General features: G+C 40.6%; 1 protein-coding gene across 3 annotated transcripts in view; it reads left to right on the plus strand.

Annotated features, from left to right (window-relative positions):
* The window catches only part of TBC1D32 (TBC1 domain family member 32), a 187,186-nt gene that overhangs the window by 18,946 nt on the left and 141,507 nt on the right, over positions 1 to 26,733 (plus strand). For all 3 annotated transcript variants that reach the window (XM_050949461.1, XM_050949462.1, XM_050949460.1), the window contains 13 exons: positions 978 to 1,049; positions 1,876 to 2,001; positions 4,023 to 4,101; positions 4,232 to 4,335; positions 4,421 to 4,482; positions 6,554 to 6,698; positions 7,805 to 7,864; positions 11,636 to 11,735; positions 13,210 to 13,347; positions 16,561 to 16,653; positions 16,846 to 16,988; positions 18,199 to 18,326; positions 20,936 to 21,137. In XM_050949461.1, coding sequence (XP_050805418.1) covers positions 978 to 1,049; positions 1,876 to 2,001; positions 4,023 to 4,101; positions 4,232 to 4,335; positions 4,421 to 4,482; positions 6,554 to 6,698; positions 7,805 to 7,864; positions 11,636 to 11,735; positions 13,210 to 13,347; positions 16,561 to 16,653; positions 16,846 to 16,988; positions 18,199 to 18,326; positions 20,936 to 21,137 — 1,452 coding nt within the window. The remainder of the gene's footprint in view (positions 1 to 977; positions 1,050 to 1,875; positions 2,002 to 4,022; positions 4,102 to 4,231; positions 4,336 to 4,420; positions 4,483 to 6,553; positions 6,699 to 7,804; positions 7,865 to 11,635; positions 11,736 to 13,209; positions 13,348 to 16,560; positions 16,654 to 16,845; positions 16,989 to 18,198; positions 18,327 to 20,935; positions 21,138 to 26,733) is intronic.

Consider the following 26,733-nt stretch of genomic DNA (forward strand, 5'->3'; position numbering starts at 1 on the left):
ACTGGTCTGGTAGAGTCTGCAGGATACTAGTGCCTCATTGACAATAAATCTGGCTGGGTTCCTTCATCCCTTAACGGATCTTGTGGTCACTGGGAGGTTCACTCGAAGTCTGCTGTGCCAGCTGTCTGCGCAGGGCTGGGGCAGCACACAAAGGGATCACATGCACACAGCCAAACATCTATTAACATGTAACCACACTTGTGATCTTGATTAATTTGATGTTTATGGTTCTCCATCAGAGTAGTGAATAGTGATGAGATGGCAATTTCACTGTAAACCCCAGTTTTCAATTGATACACCTTTTTTCAAAAAGTTCCCTGTTTGTTTGAGTATCCTCACATGTGGTCTCAACCATGAAGTGATTTTTTTTAAAGATGATGTCTAAAGAATCTTTTCAGTTGAGCAGTAGCAGAATTGAATCTTTTTTAAAAATTGAAAGCCTAGATTCTGCAGCCAGATTCTTCTGCAAAGGGTCAATTCTTCTGCAGTTCTGTTGCCTTAGAGTCATGGAAAACATGGTTCCTTGCATTTACAATGTCTGTGAGCATGCAAGTGCGTGGACATATATAATCTGCAAAATATGTGCAAATAATGTGAGAAAAAGTTGAAGTTTACATAAACACAATATTCAGTTTAACTTTTTGCATTTTTACTGGAAGAACAGTAAAATACTGTGTATGTATTTATTTTCCAACATGCAGTACTATGCTGTTTTATTAACTGCATGCCACATTACCTAGAATTGTATAATAGTTCTATACTACAGAGGCAGAATGGAGAAGACAGAATCTTATTACTGGACCTTTAAGTTTGTGTTTTCTGAACTTTGGCCATTTAAAATCTCAACTTTGATGTTGCATTAAGATAAATGCTAACATTCTAATTGTTCAAAAATAAATTTTATATCCATGAAGTCTGATGATTTTAGTCATTTGAATAGGATTTACTTAGTGAACATTTTACATTGTGTGTTACAGAGTTATACATTCTTGAATCAAGAACAATTACAGCTACTTGTGGAAAGGCTTGACCCTGCTCAACCTAAGGAGGTAAGTCAAAAGAATGTCTAAAATATCATTCATATAAATGAAAACTTATGGTATATTTGAGAATATGGTAGATAAACGGGTGAAATCCTGGCTCCACTGAAATGAATGGCAAAACTATAAATACTTCAATGGGTCAATGATTTCATCTTATGGACTTCAGTTTTATAGTTCCAATAATACAAATAATAATAACAATAGTTACAGTTGCAATCATCATTCCATTTCAGGGGTCGGCAGCCTTTGGCTTGCGGCCCATCAAGATAATCTGCTGGTGGGGTGCGAGACTTTTTTTTTTACGTTAACTATGAGCAGCCATGGCTCCCTGCAGCTCCTAGTGGCTGCGATTTGGTGTTCCTGGCCAATGGGAGCTGTGGGAAGCAGCGGCCAGCACGTCACTGAAAGATGTCTGGCAGTAAATTGCTTCATATATTTTGTTGTTTATTTTTTGCAGTGCTATTACTCCAGGTTGTGGCATTTAAGTAATAAAGTAAAGCAATTTAATGATGTAGTATAAATCTTGTATTTGATAACAAAATATATAGTTGCTATGGGAGAGCAAAATACTAATAGGAAATAACATAATCCTTAGATTAGTTTAATTATGTATTTTAAAAAGTGTATGCTTGTGTGTTGTCCTCCCTGTTTTGTCCAAATTATCTTAACAATCTACTAGCAGAAGAGAAGTGGTTTTTTTGTTTTTTTTAATTCTTGCTTTTTTTGTCCTGTCACTATGGACTGTTTCCCCACAAAAATCACATTTTTAAGTATTTAATTGTAATGGTGCTGTTGACAGCATTGTTTTGTTTATATTTCTTGATTATTTCAGGTGCGCCAGGAAGCAATGCAGACATTGTGTTCTGCGCCTCCCTCTGATGTATTAAACTGTGAGAGTTGGTCTAATTTGCGTAAACATCTGACAATGTCTCTCTCGGATCCTGATTCCACATTCAGTGTAAGCAAATGGTTTATATGTAGCAATCAGATGTTTATCCATTCTAAACAGTTCACAGGAATAAACATGTACATTTGTGACATGGTAATCCAGTGGTCTGGCAAGAGGTAACTAAGTTGTATATTTATCAATTAAATTGTTCTTGAGGTAAAACAACTTACCACGTTTGTCCAGCACTTGATTTAAAGGTGACTGACACAGGATTTTGTAATAACTGGACTTGTTCCCTGTATTGATTTTTTTTTTGTGATGTATGAAGATGCCTAAATATTGTTTTTGGGTTTTATAGATTTTTTTTTCTGATTATTTTCCCCTTGGAAATATCTGTTTTTTCCTGGTTTTGCTAGAGATCTCAGAGGATATGTATTGTGTGTTCTCATACTTTAATTGAAAGGGTGTGGGTATTTGTATTGAATCTTTAACAAAGACTTCCTTTCTCCAATATTATTTCATTGGTCATTGAAGTTAAAGTAAAAAGTAACACTTTTTAGTTACTATATCTATCTAGTGTACTGCACACTGCTTTATTCAGTAATTTCACTCCAGTATAACCTGGAGGAGTTCCACAACTCTTAGAAGTGCTATTAGAGAGAGAAATTTTCAAAGGCATAAATTTGAGCAACATGCCCATCATCCATTGTCTTTTAGTGGGAGTTTGGTGCCTAATTTCTTTAGATCCTTGTGAAAATGTCAGCCTACGTTAGTTTTAGGCAGTCAAATGAATTTCTGTGAAAACTGATCTACATGTTATAATATCAATCAGTTGGAGAACGTACCATGCTTTCCATTCCAGTAGAATGTGGTACAAGATGAGTCCAGTTCTGATTCTCTGAACCTGAAAATCATTGTTTAAGAGGCTATGACTTGAGCTAGCGTGCGAAGAGATAAAGGATCTTAAAAAGTGAGATAAATTGGCAGAGATTACTGGAATTCACATCAGACCCAACAAATTACTCCGCATAGAGTTTACATATGTTTGTTGAAACCTCACAGGTATATAGTGCGGTATTTACATTCAGTTGCCATTTTTCAGACAAGCTTTACATAGCCAGTTAAATTCGCATTTAAATCAGTGGGTATATAACTGTTATCCAAATTTTGCTTTGTGTAGACTGATCTTGACTGGGCTAATTTTAAAATGAATATAGTAAAGATTTTTTTTTCTATTCAGAAGAGAACTTCATTATTTCTGTATTATAATGCTGACTGTGATACTGTATTTTAAATTTGCACTTTAAAAGTTAAATGTGTGGAATGTTATTTAAGTTGTATCTTTTGCTTTGTTCTCTGCAACAACATAAAAAATAAAATATATGTATTATTTTGTTAAACAGATTGCCTAACTACTATATAAAATGTGATAGTAATCTCTCACAGTAAAGCGGTGTATTTTCTCATTGTCACAAAAGATATGATACATCATGAAGATACAGTGTTGCATGTGCACTGTCCGGAAAAAAAAATATGATGCTTTCTTTATTACTTTTGGCATGATCTCTGGGGCACATCTCCTGTGGAAAAAGCAATGCAAATTAAGTGATTTTTTTTTTTCCAGTGTGGAAGTGCTCTTCATATCTGCCAAAACTAAAATTGTGAAAGCTGTGCCAAGTGCTGTCATTTATCTCTCTCCTTGTTCCTAAGAAGTGCTTTCATTGGTTTAAAAGCCGTGGATAATCTTCATATCATTAGTGTTACTGTGTAAGTTACTTGCATTTTGTATGACATTAAAACAATTAAAATATACTAATATAGGCCCTGATCCTGTGCCTGCATAAATCAGTGCAGTTCCATGCGGGAGCAGCAAATTGCAAGATCAGGGCGCTGTTCCTTTTAGATTGTAGGATCTTGAGACCACAGACCTGTTTTGTATCCTGGTAATGCACCAGGTGCATCTTTAGTGCTATTTAAGTAGTATGTAATATTGAGCATAACACACAATACATTTTAATTGCACCATATTATGAACCGTGCTAATAAGATTATTTGAGCATAGGTTACTAATTTTATTTTTTTCCTCTTAGGACAAAATTTTGAGATTCTATGCAAAGACCTTTTCATCTTCTCCGCTAAATATGACAAGGGAAGTCTATACAAGCCTAGGTATGTGCATTTAATCATGTTTTAAGAGTTTTTCATCTTTCATATGCTTTTCTGAAATCACTTTAAAAAAATCACAACCTAATGAAAGTCTATATTACTAGTAATACTGTTTTTCTCCCCTTCTTTTCAGCGAAACACTTAGAATTGTACTTTCTTTCTGGAGAAAATTGTGTTCCTACTATTTCAGATGGTATAGACATAACTAACCCAGAAATAATTCATTTACTTAAAAAGGTATAAGTTAGCATTCTATCCCTTTTATTTTTTAATTATTAGAATATTATTAATTTTAAAAAAATGATAAATTTTATGTTCACAGGTGCGTCTTCTAAATGAGTACCAAAGAGAGGTTCCCTCTTTCTGGATTCGTCATCCAGAAAAGTATGTCATCTTTTTTCTAAGATAAATATTTTTTACATTACTGTTTAAAAGCATAGAATTTTATCAGAAGATTAGTAATGTGTGTCGAAATGTCTGGATTGTGGGGATGATGGAGAGAGACTGAGAGCTGGTTAAACATGGGACGAGGGAATGGCCAGTGGATCCGTCATGGCATGGATCCATTGGTCACAAAACTACTTAGAGGCTCACTGTGGATAGTGGTCTACTACTCCTTCCCTTCATTACTATTTTATTTTATTTCATTTGATTTGATTCTTTACAAATCAAGAGGCAAGGCCCCTATGCTGATAATTTTATAACCTAAACAAAGAACACACGAGGAACTGGGGCTGGAGGGTGACAAAGGAAGTGGTGGAACTACTAGTGATATTCAGTGTATGTCTTATTGTTCCTTGTTTTCTTTCTCTTGTGCACATACAAAGGGTCTATATAAGGAAAGCACTTTTTGGATGGGAATGAGGAAAAAGGAGTTAAAGGGCTGTGTTGAAGAAATTAGTTTAAAGGAGTGATGCTATCCGTAGGTTATAGTAATGGGTGAAGTCCAGCTTTGTAGACACTTGAGGGAATGAATTCACTCTGCAGTCTCTGTGTGATTTCAGTAACGCTTTTAGTCTGTCCTTGCTTGACAGATTTCATAGTGATCTGCATTTTCAACTGTTTCACTGCATAGTTATGGATTGATTCAGGAATCATTTGGTGAAATTCTATGACCCATGTTACGTAGAGGGTCAGGCTTGATTATCATTGTGGTTCCTTTTGGCTTTAAAATATGTGAATCTCTGAATAAACATGTAGGATGATTACTGCATGTACAAAACATTTTTGTGCCCCCCATGCCTTTTTTTTTTTGGTATCATATCCTTTTCCGCTTTAATTTAGTATACTACTCAATTTCTTCAAATTAATTAGTCACAGTCTTAGAGAAAGTCCCTTTCCATTTCCCATCTGCCAGTTCAGGGCTATTACTTCATTATCTCTCTCAACTGCTATCAGCTATGCAGGTGTCTTAGTGTAGATATATTTTTCCATGTATACTCTTTCCATTCCCGTCATCCTTATTTTCTAATCATAAAGAATCATTTGACAAATAACCCTAGCTTTCTTCTCTCCATAGCGAGTTCAGCTTCTGGTTTTTAGTCTTCTGTGCCTTTCAGCCTTTTCTCCTACTGTCTTTCAGCTTTCAGGGCCCCTACCTTTGGGGAAGCAGGCAAACACTTTTCCCTGCTAGTTCCACTGCAGCTTGGCATCAGTTGCATGATATCAGTTCTCCGTGAGTGCACTCAAAATAATCTACCTCTTCTCCAGAGTCTCTGGAAACCTTATCCTGTCCTTGCATCTTCTAGCATATGCCAACAGATGTCAGGATCTTCAATACTCAGTAGGACTGCATGATGCAGGAAGTATTGGTGATTGAGTATGTAGCACTCTTAATTCCAAGTCATTGATGGTCCAGTGCCACAGCATATCAGAGGTGCTTTCTTTTGGAGGTGTTTTCTTTCAGATGAGAGAAGTGGCTAATCACTTTAATTAAAAGATCAGTAGCATTTTCCCCAACAGTCAGAGGCTTTGGCACCAGGATTCTGGCCAAATCCAAGTCTGAGTAATTAAATTCTACCTACTTAAATTCCCCTGCAGTTTCAGTTGAAGGATAGTATATTCTTTTTCCTAACAATTTGGGTAGTAGTTTTTTATGTGTAGTTAAACATTTACCTTCTTTTGTCTTGGAGGAGACTGCATTTCAATGGTGGGTAAACAATTAATAATAATAATTACTAGCTAACTTTTATATACTGTTTTATATACTATTGGGAAGATGCTATATAAAAACATGCATGTTATCCTTTTTATTCCCTGTATCACACCAAGGCTGAAAAAGAACTTTTAAAGGTCAAATTAAATGTAATTCAGTTTCCATTTACAGTGTATATATAATATTTCTCAGTTCAAAAAGCTTTCCAGAATTATAAGCAAGATTATTTTTGAATGGTACCAATATAAAATTTAATTGGATTTAACACTTGACCAATTTTTTTTCTAATAATCTCTTAAGGTATATGGAAGAAATAGTTGAGAGTACCTTATTGCTGTTGTCAGTAAAACGTGAGCAAAGACACCTTGTCTCTCCAAAACCTTTGGATCCAGTCTACTTCTTAGCTCTGCTTGATATCAAAGCTGTGTGGTTTAAAAAATGGATGGTAAGGAAAAACAGAAGGATCTGCTGATGAATTTTATGTATTTCAGAATGTTTAACTCATAAAGATTGGAAACAGTGATTCCAGGTTGTAAAAAATTCTATAGACCAGTGTTTCCCAAACTTGGGAGGCTGCTTGTGTAGGGAAAGCCCCTGGCGGCCTGGGCAGGTTTGTTTACCTGCCTCATCCACAGGTCCAGCCGATTGCAGCTCCGACTGGCTGCGGTTTGCTGCTCCAGGCCAATGGGAGCTGCTGGAAGCAGCGGCCAGCACATCTCTCGGCCCGTGCTGCTTCCAGCAGGTCTCATGGGCCTGGAGCAATGAATCAGCCGAACCTGTGAACGTGGCAGGTAAACAAACCGACCTGGCCCCGCCACTGGCTTTCCCACACAAGCGGCGTCCCAAGTTTGGGAAACATTGCTATAGACTATGACATACAGTATATATACCTACTAAAGGGTTTTGGAGGCAGAAAGTAATTGGTGCAGAAGTAGTTTAAAATGCATGTTTTGTGACAGTTTTTAAGTAAAGGCGGTTATATTGAAATGAAGGGTTAAAATTTAAACATTATGAAACAATGAGAAACATATATAAAAAGTTGTATGTGGCAATAGTCCTGGGCCATGTTAAAGAGAAGGGTACAGGTGGAAGGATAGAGAATAGCTTCATTGGAAAGGTGTGGTTTAGGTTCCTTTTGAAGTTAGAATTAGCTATCTTCCAAGGGAGCAAAAAAGGATCAATTTGCATTCTGCCACTCACAACTGTACCATTCAGGATTTGCATAGCTCCATATGAAGCCATATCCTGTCATCTAAGAATAGTTACTGGTTTTCTAGTTTGGTACATGTATAACTGCACATTGTGTTTATTTTCATTCTGGCCTATATCTAGAACTACTGTAGTTTTATTGTAATCCTCTCTTTTATGGCTACTCTAATCTAAAGGCAATAGAAAAACATACCTGTATGCAATAGTGATTAACATGAGTTAGAACTGAATTCTGTGCAGTAATTGTTGGAATAGAATTGGAGAGTTTTGATTTTTGTGTTGCAAAGTAAAAATTAAATCAAATGATTAGATGTTCACACTATTTCCATTTTACAATTTTAGCATGCAAATTATAGCAGAGCAGTGGTACTAAGGCTCCTTGAAAAGAAATATAAATCTCTGGTAAGTGTATATTTGTGGTTGCCATATTCTGCTTGGAATTTATTTCCATTTTGTTCCTTGTGGTTTGAGCAGTTGTTTGTTCCTGTCCTCCATTGCTGCTGGTCTTTCTTCCTTTGGTGGACCATGTGATAGTTTTTTAAATTGGCCAACTCTTTGGTTTAAAAAAATTGTTTTAGAATCCGATAGTCTTTTGTCAGTGCTAAATGCAATATGGGGCATGCGAGCAGATTTGAATAAGGGGAAATTGGAAAGTTTGATATCAGCTATTTAATAAATGAGACTGTCGTTTAATACTATTTATACATGTTGTATTATAGATTTGTTGCATAAGACATACATATAGATGATGATAAACATGTGAAAAATTGTCATAAAAACAAATGTCTTGAGTTTGGTTTTAAACTATTTAATGAAAAAAGACCCCTCCTGTTAATGCAATATTAAGATTATGAAATCAAGCATCATCAATCAAAAATTGTAAGGCTAGGGCAGAACATATCAAATATGTAAAGCACCAATGCTGCAACTTGTTCCACGTGAGCAGACCCCTGTGTGACAGTTATGGGGCCTGGGAAGTGTAAGGAGTTCAAACGACTATATTGAAATGTGGCAGCGGACATGGACTTTTAGCACAATGTGTTAAGTGGGTTTCCTGGGGAATCCTTGGAGAGTGAATAATGCAAATTCCACAGCTGGGCCATGCAAAAGCCAAAAAAGATGGCTACTGACAAATTACCTTGGCTCAAGCTCTGTAAGAAACAGCTGAACTGTCCACTGGAGTCTGGTTCCTGGTCTAAAAACTGACATGAACTTGTAATCAAGGGGGCAAACCCAGCTGTGGGGTTTGAAAGACTAACACCTACCAGAACCCTGTGTTTGAATTAGGGTGACCACTGGTAAACGTTTAGCATTCATGTAGGTTCTCTTTTGGTTTTATATGTTTTCTCTATAATGTTTTTGCTTGAAGAATAAATGCAATTTGCTTTGTGAAGGCCAGTTGGTAGTTGGTGTATACTGTTACAGCCTTTGGAGAAAGAGTTAACTGCAGGTGCTGCATCCTGATCAGATCTACTGGGAAATTACAGCGAGTTGCAAAGGGACTGCAAACCTAAACCCCCAGTCTCAAGGAAGAGAGATGCAGGTCTCTACCCTAAAAGAGATGACAGCTGGGAAGCCTAAAACCTTGAGTGGGTGCCCTTGAGAAAGACCAGGAGGAGAGTCAAAGGTGCAGTTGACTCTGAAACTGTGACCCCCTGCACTTGCATGAAGCTTTGCTGATTTCAGGGGGGCTCCATGCGGTGGGGGTCCATCTGTATGGAACGTGTTGCAGGATTGGGGTTGTAATTTAAAAAATAGGTTAATACAAATGAAGAAATTTGATGCAATATATATATATATATATATATATATATATAAAATTGCTAAAATTATAATATATTAAATAAAATACAGAAAAAACATAAAAATACCTTTTATATCAGTTGCATCTAGGTTTATTAGTTGTGTATCAACATCATGCTCGGCTCTCTGAAAACATCAAGGAAAATGTGATCCATGCCCCAAAGAGTTCAGAATATAAAGTGTACACACAATACAGTTAAACATCCATAAGTATAAGTTAGGCCCACTACCAGGTTGTGCATTCATTTTACTTTTTTTCAATGCATATGCAATACGTGGTTCAATAGTAAAAGAGACATGTTGGCACCCCGGTATTAAAATAATTGCAAATATAACTTCATGCCTACTCTTACATTATTTAATAATTTAAAAAACATGTTTCTGAGGAGGTGTACATCTGCAGTTTTGATTGCAGCACCTGTTGAGTAGACTGCTTTGTGTTGAAAACCCTTGTTTTTAAACAAAAAAATTATTTGGTAGCTGTAATGTGCTTGGATGCTCTGCAAGAATGAAGCCTACACACACTGTGAGTTATTTGGCTTTAATGAAGGTAAAGTGACACATTTGCAACGAGGACCCTGGGTGTTGCTATCACTTCGGCGGGGAACCCAGCACCGAAGCTCAGCTCGGCCTGGGTCGGAGTCCAAAGGCGGGACTGGGAGCATACAGCTATATATACACAATACAGAAACAACTCATACATATGCAAAAAGGGACTTCCTACAAGCTACGCCCGCCCTTTGGCCTAAGGCCATACAAACTGGTTTCAACCAGTTAAAAGCAAGTTATAATTGGCATGCCGTGTCCTACAATGACCGGCCACTTAGCAAGCACGGGCTTTCCACAAGGCCGCCGAGAAAGCGGAGATACCCTAGCTAGGCCATGACACAGTCTTCCGCATTCCTCTACGTTAGCATACACACACTGCCCTTTTGCATAGACCATCAGTGCTAGCAATATTGTTCAGGCTTTATACATTTGATTAATATAGATGGATCCTCTGACCAAACATTTCACATTTGGATCACAAAACTTAGGCTTTTAAGTCCATATTTAAGCACCTAAATAAATGTAGTCGATATTCAGAATTGCTGGCCACCAACTAATCCCATCAAAATCAATGAGAGCTGCAAGTGCTCTCTACCTTTGAAAATCAGGCCACTTATTTAAATGATTAAACATCAATTTATAAGCCTAATGTTAAACACATAGGTTTGAAAATGTTGACCACAATCTTTCAGATCATCTTAATCAAATATCTAGCCTATAGCAGCATACACATTTAAGCCAGTGCTGAATTTGATCAGTCATGTTCAGTGATATAGATACCATTGTATGGTACATTGGGAGGGAGAAGAAAAAGAAGAAATAGTTTGAGGCTTTGAAAACCAGATTAGGGGTTCTTTTGAAGCAGGAGAAAAACATCTACATATGTCGTGGGCAAAGTGACTTTAAAACATGGCTATTAAATGTGAAAAGAGTCCATGAGTGAAATTATTTTAAAAGGGTGATTAAAACGTGAGATAAGTTAAAGAAAGAAGTTGGCTTTTTGGTCATTTGTAGCTTATTCTCCTGACATCTTTACGATGCTACCCTACAACATGTTTTTATTTAGTTAAGCGGTGGGAGGGGAGGCGTTGTCTGGCTTGCAGAAAGAAGGGGTATATCACTTTAAGTGCGGGGAAGAGAGGCACAGACCCTGTTGCAAAAGCACCAGGAGTCAGTTGACTCATCCCCCAGGGACTGGAAGAGCTGTAGAGTTGATAAAGGCAAGCTCAGCAAGAGAAGCCCCTTTTCACCAGACCAGGGGGAACAGCAATGAGTTGGCTGGAAAAAGGGGGACTGGCGGAAGCCCCCAGGTAGATATTGAAATGAACATGGAGTTACCTGCCCTATATTATTTTATCTGCTGGGTTATCTCAGACATCTAATAATAAAGTTGGGGGCTGATTAAACCATACCCAGTGTCTTTGTTGTTCTTCCAGTATAACTGAACAATGTTGTGATTTAGATTGGTCTGCTGAACTTCTTGACAGTCCGAAATAATTCCCACTACACAGTTTCCGTGTCAATGTTCCTGTATAACACTAAATACTGTACTACTTTTAGCTTTCATAAATATCTACACAGTACGCTTTTCGCAGAATAATCCTTTTGATAGCTGTAGATCAGAGGTTTCTATTGATAAACATTATTGACTTTTCAGTGGCACTTATATTGCTTTGGAAAATTTTCACTCCTTTTGGTAAATGGCTGATGTGCAATCATATGAAAATTCAGACCCTGTTGTTAAGAGGCAATCCTTGGATCTAAAGGAGAATTAATTTATTGTGAGGTGTTAAAAGTTTTATTGTATTGTGCTTTTTTCAGATTAATGCATCTGTTCAACAGTGTGTTTACTACTTTGAATCATGTGAATCAGCAGTTGATGCAACTTTCAGAGTTAATGTTTTGCCCCAGCAGTACAGCAGTAAGTAATTAGTTTATCATATATTGCACACAGGGCTGTCCAGAAGATTCAGGAGGCCTGGGGCAAAGCAATTTTGGGGGCCCCTTCTGTCATAGTGTAATTCCCAAATCTGGACCTTAGCGTCCAAAATATGAGTACTAGCATGAATTCCCCTAAGCTTAATTACCAGCTTAGATCCTGTAATGCTGCCACCAATCAGGACTTAGAGTAGAGAGCCTGACAGACTCTGGTATCCCCCAAAACCTTCCCTGGGACCCCAAGACCTAAATTCCTTGAGTCTCACAACAAAGGGGACTAAACCATTTCCCTTCCCCCTCCTTTCTTCCTCCCAGCTCTTTCCCGCCCTGGGTACACTAGGAGATCACCGTGATTCAACTCCTTGAATCACCACACTGAGAGGAATGATACCTTCCCCCAGAGGCAATCCAGATTCAAGCTCCGTGAATCTAAAACAAAGGGATTCCCCCTTCTCCCCTCCCTCTCTGTTAAGTACAGACTCAATTCCCTTGAGCCTTAACAAGGGGAAAAAATCAGACAGGTCTTAAAAGCAAAACTTTTAATAAAAAGAAAAAAAAAGTAAAAGGTCTATCTTTGCAATTTAGATGGTAAAAAGTTACAGGGGCTGTCAGCTTATAGAAACTAAAAAGAAGCCTCCTCCCAGCAAATACAATTTAAAATACTTCCAGCAAACTACACAATTGCAAGTAAAGGAAAACAATAAAAAGACTATACCGCCTTTCTACATTTGTACTCACAAAATTGGAATAGAAGATTAGAGAGCCTGTAGGTACGTGTGGTCACTCTCAGAGCCCAGAGAGAACAAACCCAAACCCAAAAACACAAACAAAGGCTTCCCTCCACTGAGATTTGAAAGTATCTTGTTTCCTGATTGGTCCTCTGGTCAGGTGTTTGGGTCCCTGTTTGTTAACCCTTTACAGTTAAAAGAGACATTAACCCTTAGCTATCTGTTTGACACCTTCCATAAAAAAAGTTGCAATATTATAGAATATTATATTTTCATGGGGGCCCCTGTGGGGCCCGGGGCATGGGGCAAATTGCCCCACTTGCCCCCTCCCCCGGGCGGCCCTGGTTGTACAATTATATATATATGTCTATATGTGTGTGTGTGTATATATATGTATAAAACCTAGATTTTTATGCCATGCTTATTACTGTGATATCTGAGCTCCACATGGCAAAAGAAGAATATACCCTCATGCTTTCACCCCACAAAAACCTCTTTATATATAATCTTTTGGAATAGCTCTCTCTGTCTTTTTCACTTGAAATGGAAAAAAAATATATTTCAGTGATATTTGCTTATTTATGCTGTCTGGGAAATTTTCTTTACAGATATAGTACTACACATTTATTGGTGGTTAAAACAGGAATACATAATAGACAGGCATGGTACTGAAAATTATAACTGAATTGTGAGAAATGTTCGTTTTTTTTTTTGTTTTTTTTTTTTAAGGCAACAACCAGAAGACTTTCTACTCAGGAAAAGAATTACAGTATATCTATTTTGTTCATTCACTCTGCCTTTTAGGAAGATTGTTGATATATAAACAAGGCAGAAACCTGTTTCCTGTGCAGCTGGAAAATAGAAAAGGTATGGGCAAGTGGAGGAAAAAGGAAGGTGTTTAATGACAATGTGTTTGTAGTTCAGCTGTGTTTCAAATGTGGTATTGTAGATGTTAGATTGTTCCTATTATTATTATTATTATTATTCCTATTATTCAGAACTGGGAGTCTTTTTGTTAGACATAGTGGGGCCTAATTTCTTCATCCTCGATAGTAAGTAAATTTGTATTGTTGTCTGAGTAGTAAAGTAGTAATGGAGCAGTTAATGTACTAAGAATGGTTAAATTATGACGACATGGAGATAAGAAGTTAAATCCGCAGTCTTGTTGCAAATTTATGGAAAATTCCATTTACAATTAAGTTCAACTTGTAACAGTCTTGATGAAATAGCAAAGAATCCTGTGGCACCTTATAGACTAACAGACGTTTTGGAGCATGAGCTTTCGTGGGTGAATACCCACTTCTTCAGATGCATGTGGTGGAAATTTCCAGGGGTAGTATATATATGCTAGCAAGCAAGCTAGAGATAACGAGGTCAGTTCAATCAGGGAGGATGAGGTCCTGTTCTAGCAGTTGAGGTGTGAAAACCAAGAGAGGAGAAACTGGTTCTGTAGTTGGCAAGCCATTCACAGTCTTTGTTCAATCCTGAGCTGATGGTGTCAAATTTGCAGATGAACTGAAGCTCAGCAGTTTCTCTTTGAAGTCTGGTCCTGAAGTTTTTTTGCTGCAGGATGGCCACCTTAAGGTCTGCAATAGTGTGGCCAGGGAGGTTGAAGTGCTCCCCTACAGGTTTTTGTATATTGCCATTCCTAATGTCTGATTTGTGTCCATTTATCCTTTTCCATAGAGACTGTCCAGTTTGGCCAATGTACATAGCAGAGGGGCATTGCTGGCATATGATGGCGTATATTACATTGGTGGATGTGCAGGTGAATGAACCAGTGATGGTGTGGCTGATCTGGTTAGGTCCTGTGATGGTGTCGCTGGTGTAGATATGTGGGCAGAGTTGGCATCGAGGTTTGTTGCATGGATTGGTTCCTGAGCTAGAGTTATTATGGTGCGGTGTGCAGTTACTGGTGAGAATATGTTTCAGGTTGGCAGGTTGTCTGTGGGCAAGGACTGGCCTGCCACCCAAGGCCTGTGAAAGTGTGGGATCATTGTCCAGGATGGGTTGTAGATCCTTGATGATGCGTTGGAGGGGTTTTAGCTGGGGGCTGTATGTGATGGCCAGTAGAGTCCTGTTGGTTTCTTTCTTGGGTTTGTCTTGCAGTAGGAGGCTTGTACCTCAGTGCTTGGCTGTAGACAATGGCTCTCTACACAAACATCCCACACACAGATGGAATACAAGCTGTCAGGAACACTATCCCTGATGATGCCACAGCACAACTGGCTGCTGAGCTCTGTGCCTTTATACTTACACACAACTATTTCAAATTTGATGACAATATATATCTCCAGATCAGTGGCACTGCTATGGGCACCCGCATGGCCCCACAATATGCCAATATCTTTATGGCCGACCTGGAACAACGCTTCCTCAGCTCTCGTCCACTCACGCCCCTTCTCTACCTACGCTACATTGATGACATCTTCATCATCTGGACCCATGGGAAGGAGACTGGAAAAATTCCACCACGATTTCAACAGCTTCCACCCCACCATCAACCTCAGCCTGGACCAATCTACACGGGAGGTACACTTTCTTGACACCACGGTGCGAATAAGTGATGGTCACATTAACACCACGCTATATCGAAAACCTACCGACCGCTATGCCTACCTTCATGCCTCCAGCTTCCATCCCGGACACATCACACGATCCATTGTCTACAGCCAAGCACTGAGGTACAACCGCATCTGCTCTAACCCCTCAGACAGAGACCAACACCTACAAAATCTCCACCAAGCATTCTCAAAACTACAATACCCGCACGAGGAAATAAGGAAACAGATCAACAGAGCCAGACGTGTACCCAGAAGCCTCCTACTGCAAGACAAACCCAAGAAAGAAACCAACAGGACTCCACTGGCCATCACATACAGCCCCCAGCTAAAACCCCTCCAATGCATCATCAAGGATCTACAACCCATCCTGGACAATGATCCCACACTTTCACAGGCCTTGGGTGGCAGGCCAGTCCTTGCCCACAGACAACCTGCCAACCTGAAACATATTCTCACCAGTAATTGCACACCGCACCATAATAACTCTAGCTCAGGAACCAATCCATGCAACAAACCTCGATGCCAACTCTGCCCACATATCTACACCAGCGACACCATCACAGGACCTAACCAGATCAGCCACACCATCACTGGTTCATTCACCTGTACATCCACCAATGTAATATACGCCATCATATGCCAGCAATGCCCCTCTGCTATGTACATTGGCCAAACTGGACAGCCTCTACGGAAAAGGATAAATGGACACAAATCAGACATTAGGAATGGCAATATACAAAAACCTGTAGGGGAGCACTTCAACCTCCCTGGCCACACTATTGCAGACCTTAAGGTGGCCATCCTGCAGCAAAAAAACTTCAGGACCAGACTTCAAAGAGAAACTGCTGAGCTTCAGTTCATCTGCAAATTTGACACCATCAGCTCAGGATTGAACAAAGACTGTGAATGGCTTGCCAACTACAGAACCAGTTTCTCCTCTCTTGGTTTTCACACCTCAACTGCTAGAACAGGACCTCATCCTCCCTGATTGAACTGACCTCGTTATCTCTAGCTTGCTTGCTAGCATATATATACTGCCCCTGGACATTTCCACCACATGCATCTGAAGAAGTGGGTATTCACCCACGAAAGCTCATGCTCCAAAACGTCTGTTAGTCTATAAGGTGCCACAGGATTCTTTGCTGCTTTTACAGATCGAGACTAACATGGCTACCCCTCTGAGTCTTGATGAAGTTTGTCCAACTATTCATAAATATCATACATGTATTCAATACCTTTAAATTATAGGTTACCTCCTACTTCCACAGAAGATGTGGTAGAAGTTCAGTTGATTTAAATGGGAGAGGATCAAACCATATAAGATGATCTGGAAGTATTTACAGTGTTTAGCTAAGTGGCTACAGTCCAGAATTACTGTAGTGTGTCATCTGAATATAAAGCCATTAATCACAATAAAACAAGAAGTTGCTTACCTATGTTTAGAAAGTTCATTTTGTTATGAGATTAATATAGTTTTATTTTATAGACTCCTTTTTTTCCTTTGTGATTTTTGTAGATTTCATATCCCTAACCGACCTGTTGGTACTATTTATTCGATTTATTTATTGCTCTCCCACTTGTCCAACGACAACTCAGACAGTGCACACAGGTAATATTCCCCCTTTTAATTAATTTCTTAATTGTATCACTTTGTGAATAAAGGAAGAATTCAATACTTTTTGTATCTGGTTACTTTTAATTTGGACATTTTAAATAACAGCTTTATATTCTTTTTTTTGTTTTCTTTCTTTTTATAATATTTATATTAAAAATGTAAACTAATACTTCTTGTGTTTGTCAGGCAACTATTCTCCAGCAATCCTTGTTACAGAGGTGCTGCAAATTCTGTGTGACCGAACTGAATGTGCTACTGAATGTTTATATACTAATACAGTGATTGATGCACTTCTTCATCCCATTCATAATTTACTGAATGGAACAGAGGTTTGTATTGTTCCCCTAAATAAACTTTAAATGTTTGTTTAAATCTTACCATATCAAAGAGATGTGTGTGAAAAATCAGTACTTTTGTTAAAGTGTATTCTGTGGATGTTGTTATCCATTAAAAAGGTGCTTAATTGGTATAGTTTATTTTCATTACAGTATCACCTTTAGTGTACAGATAGTCCATTCTCTATGCTGATTCAGCCCATGGACTCCTTTCCTGGCAAATACAACAAGAAGTCCTTGTGGCACCTTACAGACTAACAAATTTATTTGGGTCTAAGCTTTGGTGGGCTAGAACCCACTTCATCAGATGCATGGAGTGGAAGATACAGGAGCAGGCTACCGCTCTGAAATCTTTCCTGGCAGTATCATTAAAGGTGATAATTATGATGAGGATGTGTACATGCTTCAATTTGAACAGAGGCCATTTACTAATTTTGTTTATGCCAGTGAAACTCAGATCTCAGTAGTTCAGGAGGCAAATTAGCTATCAACATTACCCAAAAGAGCCACAGTAGTGTGAATTCATTGTTTCATTTACTATAGTAATAGACACACGCACACTATCATAGCAAATAAGTTAATAACTTAATTGATTGACAAGTCAGGATGCTTTTACTATGTTAGTAATAATTTAAATTGGTTAATAATGAAATCACATATTGTTTTAATATCACGTGTTGCAAAGAGCCGCAGAAGACACATTAAAGAGCCCCTTGTGGCTCGCAAGCATCAGGGCTGGTCTACACTAGTACTATAAATCAATCTAAGTTAAACTAGGTCAGTTATGTAAGTTACGTAACTGAAGTTGTCGTAATTTGGATCAGCTTACAGTGGTATCTCCACCGTGCTATGTTGACAAGAGATGCTCTCCCATTGACATAGCTTCCACCTCTTGGGGAGGTGGAGCACAGACGTCGATGGGAGAACGCTCTCCTGTTGACTTAGTGTGTCTTCACCAGACCTGCTAAATTGACACCGCTGCATCAATCGCAGCACTGCCAATTTAGCCAATAGTGTAGACATAGCTTCAGTTTGGGTATCACGGGTTTAGGCCATTGAACATCCATCATAAAGGTGACCATCGGTCACTACAGACCTGAGCCAGACCTGTACAATCATATTTTACAGAAACATATTACAAATGTAAAAAGAAACTTTATAAGCCATTTACCTGAAAAACTAATGTTTTTTTTTAACAAAACAGATGTATATAAATTGCCCTGAAACCTGTTTGATACGTATAGCTGATATTTTGGCAAGGATTGCTGCTGTAGAAGATGGCCTTTCTCTTCTCCTTTATGGAGGAAACATGAACACTGCCAAAAAGGATAGGTAAGAGAGTACTTAAAAAAATTATGTTACTCCGCTACATATGAGCTTGAAGTCATGTATTGTCCCCCTGTTATATATAAAGTACATACAGTTTGTTTTTGCTTTAAATAGCAAAGTCTAATTACCAGATACATTAAGGGAGTGTATCAATGGAATGAACTCTGACAGGACACTGTAGTGTGAATGGCAAGGTGAAGGAGCACTTTTATAGAAAGCAAAGAAGCAGCAGATTTTGACTGTTTAAAACTTTCCTTTGTCCTTTCAACAGATTTTTAAAAAAAGTAATTGGAGAATTCTTGGGTCAATTTAATGCTTGTGAAAGTGAGGAATAAATAGTGTTGGAACAGAGTCAGCTCTGGGAAGGTTGATCACATGCCCCCTGCATCCGTCTGTCTGTGCCAACTTTAGATTTTTGCATTTTTCTCTAAGCTAAAATCAGCTATCTGCCTAGCATAATAAAAACAAAAACAAAAAAACCAGCTGATTGATAAAAATGTAGTTTACTTTTACTGTTTCTTGTGAAAAGGATGCTTTCTGACTGGTTGAACTGTTGTCCATCAACAATAAGATTACCCAAACTTAATGTAGTATATATTGATTGAAGATTGACATAAAGTGTGAGCTTTCTTCTCAGTGCAGTGCATACTACCTCCACAGCATTCCCTTTCTGGAGGTCTTGGTATCTGAACTTAGATCCAGTGTATTGCATTGCCACGTAGGCTATCAGCCTCTGTTATCTTTGACATATTGATCTGTAAAACAAAATAATTTTGCAAAATGAATTAACTTATTTTGTAGGGAGAAAGGAGGTATTATAGAGATTTGATCAGCAGTTTTACATAAATGATTATTTCTCTGTTACGGGCTGTGTGTGCTCCATCCCTGTAATGAGTGGTAGGGCCTAAACCCAGCTACTGGGCAGGCAAGTGGAAACTAGCCTTTAAAGACTGAGCTGCAAGTTCTGGAGAGAAGAGCTGACAGCAATGGCTTGTTAGGCTATTTGGAGATGGAACTAATATATATACTTCCTAAGTGAGGGAAGTCATAAAAAGATAGCAATTTTTTGGGGTGGGGTGGAGAGAAAGGTAGAGTAAGAGCAAAGTGTTTCTGACTAGGGAGAGGAGGTCATTATCTTCTAACCTGGGAGACTTCTGAACCCAGCCCCCAGGTAAGGAAAACGAGTAACTGTTTACCTGGATTATACTGGTGAGGATTATAGTGATGCTGTGGCAGGGTGGTGAGACCTCATTCAGTGTGGGGTAAGTTCACCCCATCCTTCGAGCTGCACTCTGTTTCTAGGCAGTGGAACCTAAAGGCTCAAGTCATTAGTGTTGCCCTGGGCCGCAGGGCTGTAAGGCCCAATGGCCAGAGTCTATATAATTGTCCTGATCTGCAGGGCGGTAGAGTCTCATGATCCATGCCAATGGGGAAGCCCTTCTCTGCAGTGAGGCCTAGTGGCCAGAGTCAGTAGAGATACCCTGGGTTTGCAGGGCATCAAGACACCCTACTGGCCAGAGTCCATACAATTACCTCAGTTTGCAGGGCAGTGTGGTCTACAGGTCAGATTCAATAGAGCGCCTCTCTGGGGCGGGTCTGTATGGCCTAACAGCCGTAGTCAATAGAGTTGATCCCTGGAGTAGGGCTGTATGGCTTAGTGGCCAGAGTCAATAAAGTTGCCCTCCAGGGCGGGTGGGGCTGTATGGCCTGGCAACCAGTTAAGGGATGGGAGCCGCCACTCAGGGGGGTGAGTGACAGCCAGGTTTGGGGGGATCCGGGACCTTCCTGCTCCTCTGGGTCCCAGACCAGAGCCTTGGTCAGTGGCGAGGGTGCCTGCCACCGAGTCAGCGGAGATCCGTATACAACACACTGACTATCGTTTGGCCAATAGCTAGTCACCCTCCCAGGCTACTTCCACTGGTGGTGGTCTGTGTGTCTTCGGGGTCTCCGGGTTCCTCAGCTGGTGCAACTCCCTGTAGCTCAGACTTCCATGGGGTGTCCACAGGTAGCTGGATGTGTGCTTGGGTCTCAGTGCCTCTGGCTTCTGCAGTCCAGGGTTCTTACTGCTCCTGGGCAGGAGCCAGCAAGGAGCATCCTTCCTCTCCAGGAGTCAGCCCAGACTGAGCTGGGCTGCTCCCTTATACTGGTGCTACACCTGGAGCATGCCCAGTAGGGACATAGGGACATGGCTTCTTCTGCCCACAGTGAGGAGTTAACCCTTCTCCGTCCAGTGTGGGGTGTGTTCACCCCAGATGCTCAGAGACTGTAACCATTCTAAGAACTGTCTTTTGTTGCTTTTCCCAACCAGATTCTTAGCTGAAGAAAGCAGCTTTGTGTGGTTTGTGGGCACTTGGAGGAAAGTGGTTTAAATCACTGATTTTAATCTTGCTTTACAACCCTTGCACTTTTCAATTATTTTCCTAACGAAAGGTTGATTATCATTGCTTGATAACCTTTAAAATATGTTGATTTGCAATTAGCTATAACTTCACTTTACACTTAGTTTGGTACTTCTTGCTGTAGAAATTGCATGAGCTAATCAAAATGGTTAATTTTATGCTGTTTACTAGTGACTACAAAACAATGTTTTAAAAGGGCTATTTTGTTTCTAGTCTTACAGCAGCTCATACAATTGTTCAATTTACAAAGAAACTCCTGGATGAAAATATTTCTGTTTTGTCTGGAACCGAGATGTTACCAGCCCTTAAAGGAGCTTTCATTTTTGTGTGTCGTCAGATGTATGGTAACTGTGAAGGTCTGCAGGTGCTGATTCCTTATGGTTTGCATGAATCCATTGCTGACGCTTGGAAGAAGGTAACAATCTTATTGCAAACATACATTTTTTGTGAACAATAAAAATATATCTTTACTGTTATATTGTTCTTTATATTAAATCCTTTATATTTAATTTACACTGTAGTAGGGACACTGGTGTGCTTGAGAAGACCCTTTATTATACAACATTGTGCTCTACAGATAATTCCCATTCCTGAGTCGATTCATTTGCATGAGGCATGACAGGATCCCATTTTTAGCTTGGAAGTTTTATTCCTTTGGATTAAACTGGGAAATTTTATACCATACCTGGTGAGGTACATAGGCTGCCCTCAGTTGTCTACACATGAATTTATTTTTGACAATTGTCTATGAAAGAGCTCCTCTGGGGTTGTGACTCGCCACTGGTCAGTGCTCATCACATTTCAAAGGAAGATTTCTAAGTATCCCTTTCTATCACCAATCATTCCTAATCGCCACTCTTGGTTCCTGGTCTTGTAAAATTAAAACAAAAAAAATGCTTTAGTCATTTTTTAAAATGAATTTTTCTTTTTTTTGAGGGGGTGGGGAAAAACACACAAAAAAGGAATTTCAAACTGAAATTATTGGTTAGACGCGTGGTTCCCAAACTGGGGTTCACGAAATGCAGGGCAGGCTCGTCCCTGCACTCATGAGGCGGCAGGAAGTGGAGTGACCCGGCCCCAGCCCACTCCACTCTGATCCCCGGACTCCCAGCCTTGGGGGGACAGAGGGTAACTGCCCTCCAGAATTCACTGGTGGTGTGGCTGGGGCCGGGTCACTGCATTTCCCGCTGCTGTTGAGTGCAGGCCTGCCACCTGCTGCAGTCCATGGAGTGGGGGTGGGGCTGGAGCGAAGCAGGGGCAGGTGCTGCGGTGGAACAGGGGCTGGAGCAGCACGCAGCTGTGTAGGGCACCAGGAAATTTGGTGCCCCAAATTGCCTGGTACCTTACGCAGCTGCGTACTTTGCGTATGGATAAGGATGGCCCTGCCTATTTCATTGATTAATATTTTTATTGCTCAGATAGGCTAGTCATGCACACATGAGCTACATGTTCTTATCTAAGCATGTTGTGAGCTTAGCATAGTCATTGTGAAAAGAAAAAAAAACAGTTGTTGCACATTCTGAGAGTGTAGTTGTCAAACCGTTCATAACTTAGTCAAATCAAAACAAATGTTTAAGAAAATGAAGATTTTCATGCCGAATTTCAATTTTCTTCCCTCAAGCACTTTGAGGCTAGAGTTGATTTCAAGTAAGTCATTGAAATATTTCAATTTTGAAAGTGGTAGAATGTTTTATTTTCCTTCACGCTCAAAAATGAACGGAATATTTTGGCTCAAATGTTCCCAAAATATTAACTTACAGACAGAAACCAGCCTAATCTTGGGAGGAAAAAAAGGCTTTGAAGGTTAAATTTTCAGAAAGATATGAGACTGAAAATGTGGGGAAGGGAGGAGTTAGAATGGAACAGCTACAGCTTCCACTACATTACTGTATATACACCCTATGATTAATGTGAATATAATATATATATGTGTACAATATTAAATAATAATTTAAAGTAATGTAAACAGTCACAAATCCAAATTTAAGCATTCATTTACAGTAATCTAAAGTCTGAATAAGAGATACTTTGAATCATCAGTTTATCTTGGATATTTCCTGTCCCTGTTGTGCACAGGTACTGTAGTGAAAGGCAAAGGTTAATTATCCAAAATAGTGAAAATAAAATAAGTTATTACTAGAATCTCAATTTTATAATGATAAATTAGATTTCTAATTGAACAAAGCTGATCTTGAAGCTAGTGCTGTCTGTTGCGTTGAGAACGCTGGACTAGAATTCTGCTGACTTAAGTGAACTAGTTTACATATATTGTGCTGTAATTTATATAACACAGCAAGTTGTCTATCCTTGTGATGAGGATGCTATTCAGTCTAGCTTAAACAGTCTGTCTTACATTGTAAAAATTAAATTAAGTATGAAAACTTGCAAGCTTTTGATGAGCATTTTCAATTACCTGCTGTGATGAAGTGCTACAAGTGAGATAGCTAGGCATACATACACGCCTCTATGCACATTAAATTATCTTGTCATAGCACAGAACATCATTTGGACATAAAACCTAAATTTGATTTACAGAAGATGAATATGAAGAATATTGAGAATGAAAATTCCATCAAACATGTAACTGTGATACAACTGCTGTTCCGGTATCCCACATCAGAGGCCAAGTTGAGATTACAGAGTGAATGTGCCCTAATGAACTGAATAAACTAGTAAAACACACTGAGTTTTTAGCTTCGCCATCTTGGGTATTTTTCTTTGTAGTTTTCCATTCCTGGTTTCTTACAATTAGCTTCAACTTATAAAAAGCTTTACGAGTTCCAGACATTGGTAGTGTACCAAAATGTTTGAACAGGTGATAAATCTCTGAAATTAGGAGTTGCTGGTTTTAAAGGATAAATCTGATGATTTTTAAAAGGTTCTAGGAGTATCAGAGGCAAGCACATTGCTATTTTGTAAGGTGTTGGAGTTCTCACCCAGCAACAAACATAAATTCTTCTTCGAGTGCTTGCTCATATCCATTCCAATTAGGTGTGTGCACGCCACATGCACGTTCGTCGGAAGATTTTTACCTTAGCAAAACTTGGTGGGTCGGCTGGGCGCCCCCTGGAGTGGCGCTGCTATGGCTCCGGATATATACCCCTGCCGACCCAACCGCCCCTCAGTTCCTTCTTACTGCCCATGTCAGTCGTTGGAACAGTGGAGTGCGGTTTTACTGACGTCCACCTCCCTAGCTACTCGTAGTTCTCTAGTTATTTTTTTGTGTATATAGTTTAGTTTTAGTTAATTTTTATTGTTCATAGTTAGTGTATAGTTAAGAGGGGAGTAATAATTTGAGAGTGGGCGGAAAGAAGGTTACTGCGTGGAGAGACACGGGGGCACAAGTGTCAGCTATCCACCAATCCTTCGTTGACCCCAAATTCATCAACCCAAAGGCCAAAGTTACAATTTACCCCTTCATGTCACAAGCTGTAGACTTGCCTACAGCTCAACTGCCTGTCCAGTACAAAGGCTGGTCAGGAATGTGGACTTTTGCAGTCTATGACAATTATCCTATCCCCATGCTACTGGGGGAAGACTTGGCCAACCAGGTGAGGCGGGCCAAGAGAGTGGGAATGGTTACACGTAGCCAAACCAGGCAAGCTTCCAGACCCATTCCTGTTCCTGAGCCGTCCACAGAGGCCCCGTCTGTGTTACCAGAGACCCAGACAGAGGTAGAGGACCCGGATTCCATGCCTACCACTGAAACAGCCACAGCATCTCCAGTCCCAGGCCCGGAACTGGAACAGCAACCAGCACCAGCAAGTGCAACTACATCTTCAAACTCAACGCCAGAGGGCGCCAGCGAGCCAAAACTGGCAGAAGCAACAGACAGCCATACCCAAAAGGCTCAGCCAGAGCCTGAAATACCCTCAGGTGCACCAGCGGAGAGCGGTTCACCAGCAACGGAAACAACCCCATCACCTACATCGCTTCCAGAGGGACCAAGCCCAAGTCCACAGTCTGAGGAAGAACTGGTGACCCCAGCCTCAAGGGAACAGTTCCAGGCTGAGCAGGAAGCGGATGACAGCCTTCAGAAAGCTTGGGCGGCGGCACGGAGCACCCCACCGCCTCTCAGCTCTTCTAATCGATCCCGGTTTGTTATAGACCAAGGACTTTTGTACAAGGAAATTCTTTCTGGTGGACACCGGGAAGAATGGCAGCCGCAAAAACAGTTGGTGGTTCCAACTAAGTACCGGGGGAAGCTCTTAAGCTTAGCCCATGATCATCCCAGTGGCCATGCTGGGGTGAACAGAACCAAGGACCGGTTGGGGAAGTCCTTCCACTGGGAGGGGATGGGCAAGGACGTTGCCAAGTATGTCCGGTCTTGTGAGGTATGCCAAAGAGTGGGTAAGCCTCAAGACCAGGTCAAGGCCCCTCTCCAGCCACTCCCCATAATTGAGGTCCCATTTCAGCGAGTAGCTGTGGATATTCTGGGCCCTTTCCCAAAAAAGATGCCCAGAGGAAAGCAGTACGTACTGACTTTAGTGGACTTTGCTACCCGATGGCCAGAAGCAGTCGCTCTAGGCAACACCAGGGCTAACACTGTGTGCCTGGCCCTAACAGACATCTTTGCCAGGGTAGGTTGGCCCTCTGACATCCTTACAGATTCAGGGTCTAATTTCCTGGCAGGGACCATGGAAAAACTGTGGGAAACTCATGGGGTGAATCACTTGGTTGCCACCCCGTACCACCATCAAACCAATGGCCTGGTGGAAAGGTTCAATGGAACTTTGGGGGCCATGATACGAAAATTCATCAACGAATTCTCCAATAATTGGGACCTAGTGTTGCAGCAGTTGCTGTTTGCCTACAGGGCTGTACCACATCCCAGTTTAGGGTTTTCACCATTTGAACTTGTGTATGGTCACGAGGTTAAGGGGCCATTACAGTTGGTGAAGCAGCAATGGGAGGGGTTTACGCCTTCTCCAGGAACTAACATTCTGGACTTTGTAAGCAACCTACAAAGCACCCTCCGACACTCTTTAGCCCTTGCTAGAGAGAACCTAAAGGATGCTCAAGAAGAGCAAAAGGCCTGGTATGACAGACATGCCAGAGATCGGTCCTTCAAGGTAGGAGACCAGGTTATGGTCTTGAAGGCGCAACAGGCCCATAAGATGGAAGCATCATGGGAAGGGCCATTCACGGTCCAAGAGCGCCTGGGAGCTGTAAACTACCTCATAGCATTTCCCAATTCCTCACTAAAGCCTAAAGTGTACCATGTTAATTCTCTCAAGCCTTTCTATTCCAGAGACTTACAGGTTTGTCAGTTTACAGTCCAGGGAGAGGATGCTGAGTGGCCTGACGGTGTCTACTACGACGGGAAAAAAGACGGTGGCGTGGAAGAGGTGAACCTCTCAACCACTCTGGAACGTCTGCAGCGGCAGCAAATCAAGGAGCTGTGCACTAGCTTCGCCCCATTGTTCTCAGCCACCCCAGGACGGACTGAACGGGCATACCACTCCATTGATACAGGTAATGCTCACCCAATCAGAACCCCACCCTACCGAGTGTCTCCTCATGCCCAAGCTGCTATAGAACGGGAGATCCAGAACATGCTACAGATGGGTATAATCCGCCCATCTACCAGTGCATGGGCATCTCCAGTGGTTCTGGTACCCAAACCAGATGGGGAAATACGCTTTTGCGTGGACTACCGTAAGCTAAATGCGGTAACTCGTCCGGACAACTATCCAATGCCACGCACCGATGAGCTATTGGAAAAGTTGGGACGTGCCCAGTTCATCTCTACAATAGACTTAACCAAGGGGTACTGGCAAGTACCGCTAGATGAACCTGCCAAGGAGAGGTCAGCATTCGTCACCCATGCGGGGGTGTATGAATTCAATGTCCTTCCTTTCGGCCTTCGAAATGCACCCGCCACCTTCCAGAGGCTGGTAGATGGTCTACTAGCTGGACTGGGAGAATTTGCAGTTGCCTACCTCGATGATGTGGCCATTTTTTCAGACTCCTGGCCCGAACACCTACTACACCTGGAAAAGGTCTTTGAG

The sequence above is a fragment of the Gopherus flavomarginatus genome, chromosome 4 (genome assembly GCF_025201925.1).
Source record: "Gopherus flavomarginatus isolate rGopFla2 chromosome 4, rGopFla2.mat.asm, whole genome shotgun sequence".
Taxonomy (NCBI): Eukaryota; Metazoa; Chordata; order Testudines; family Testudinidae; genus Gopherus; species Gopherus flavomarginatus.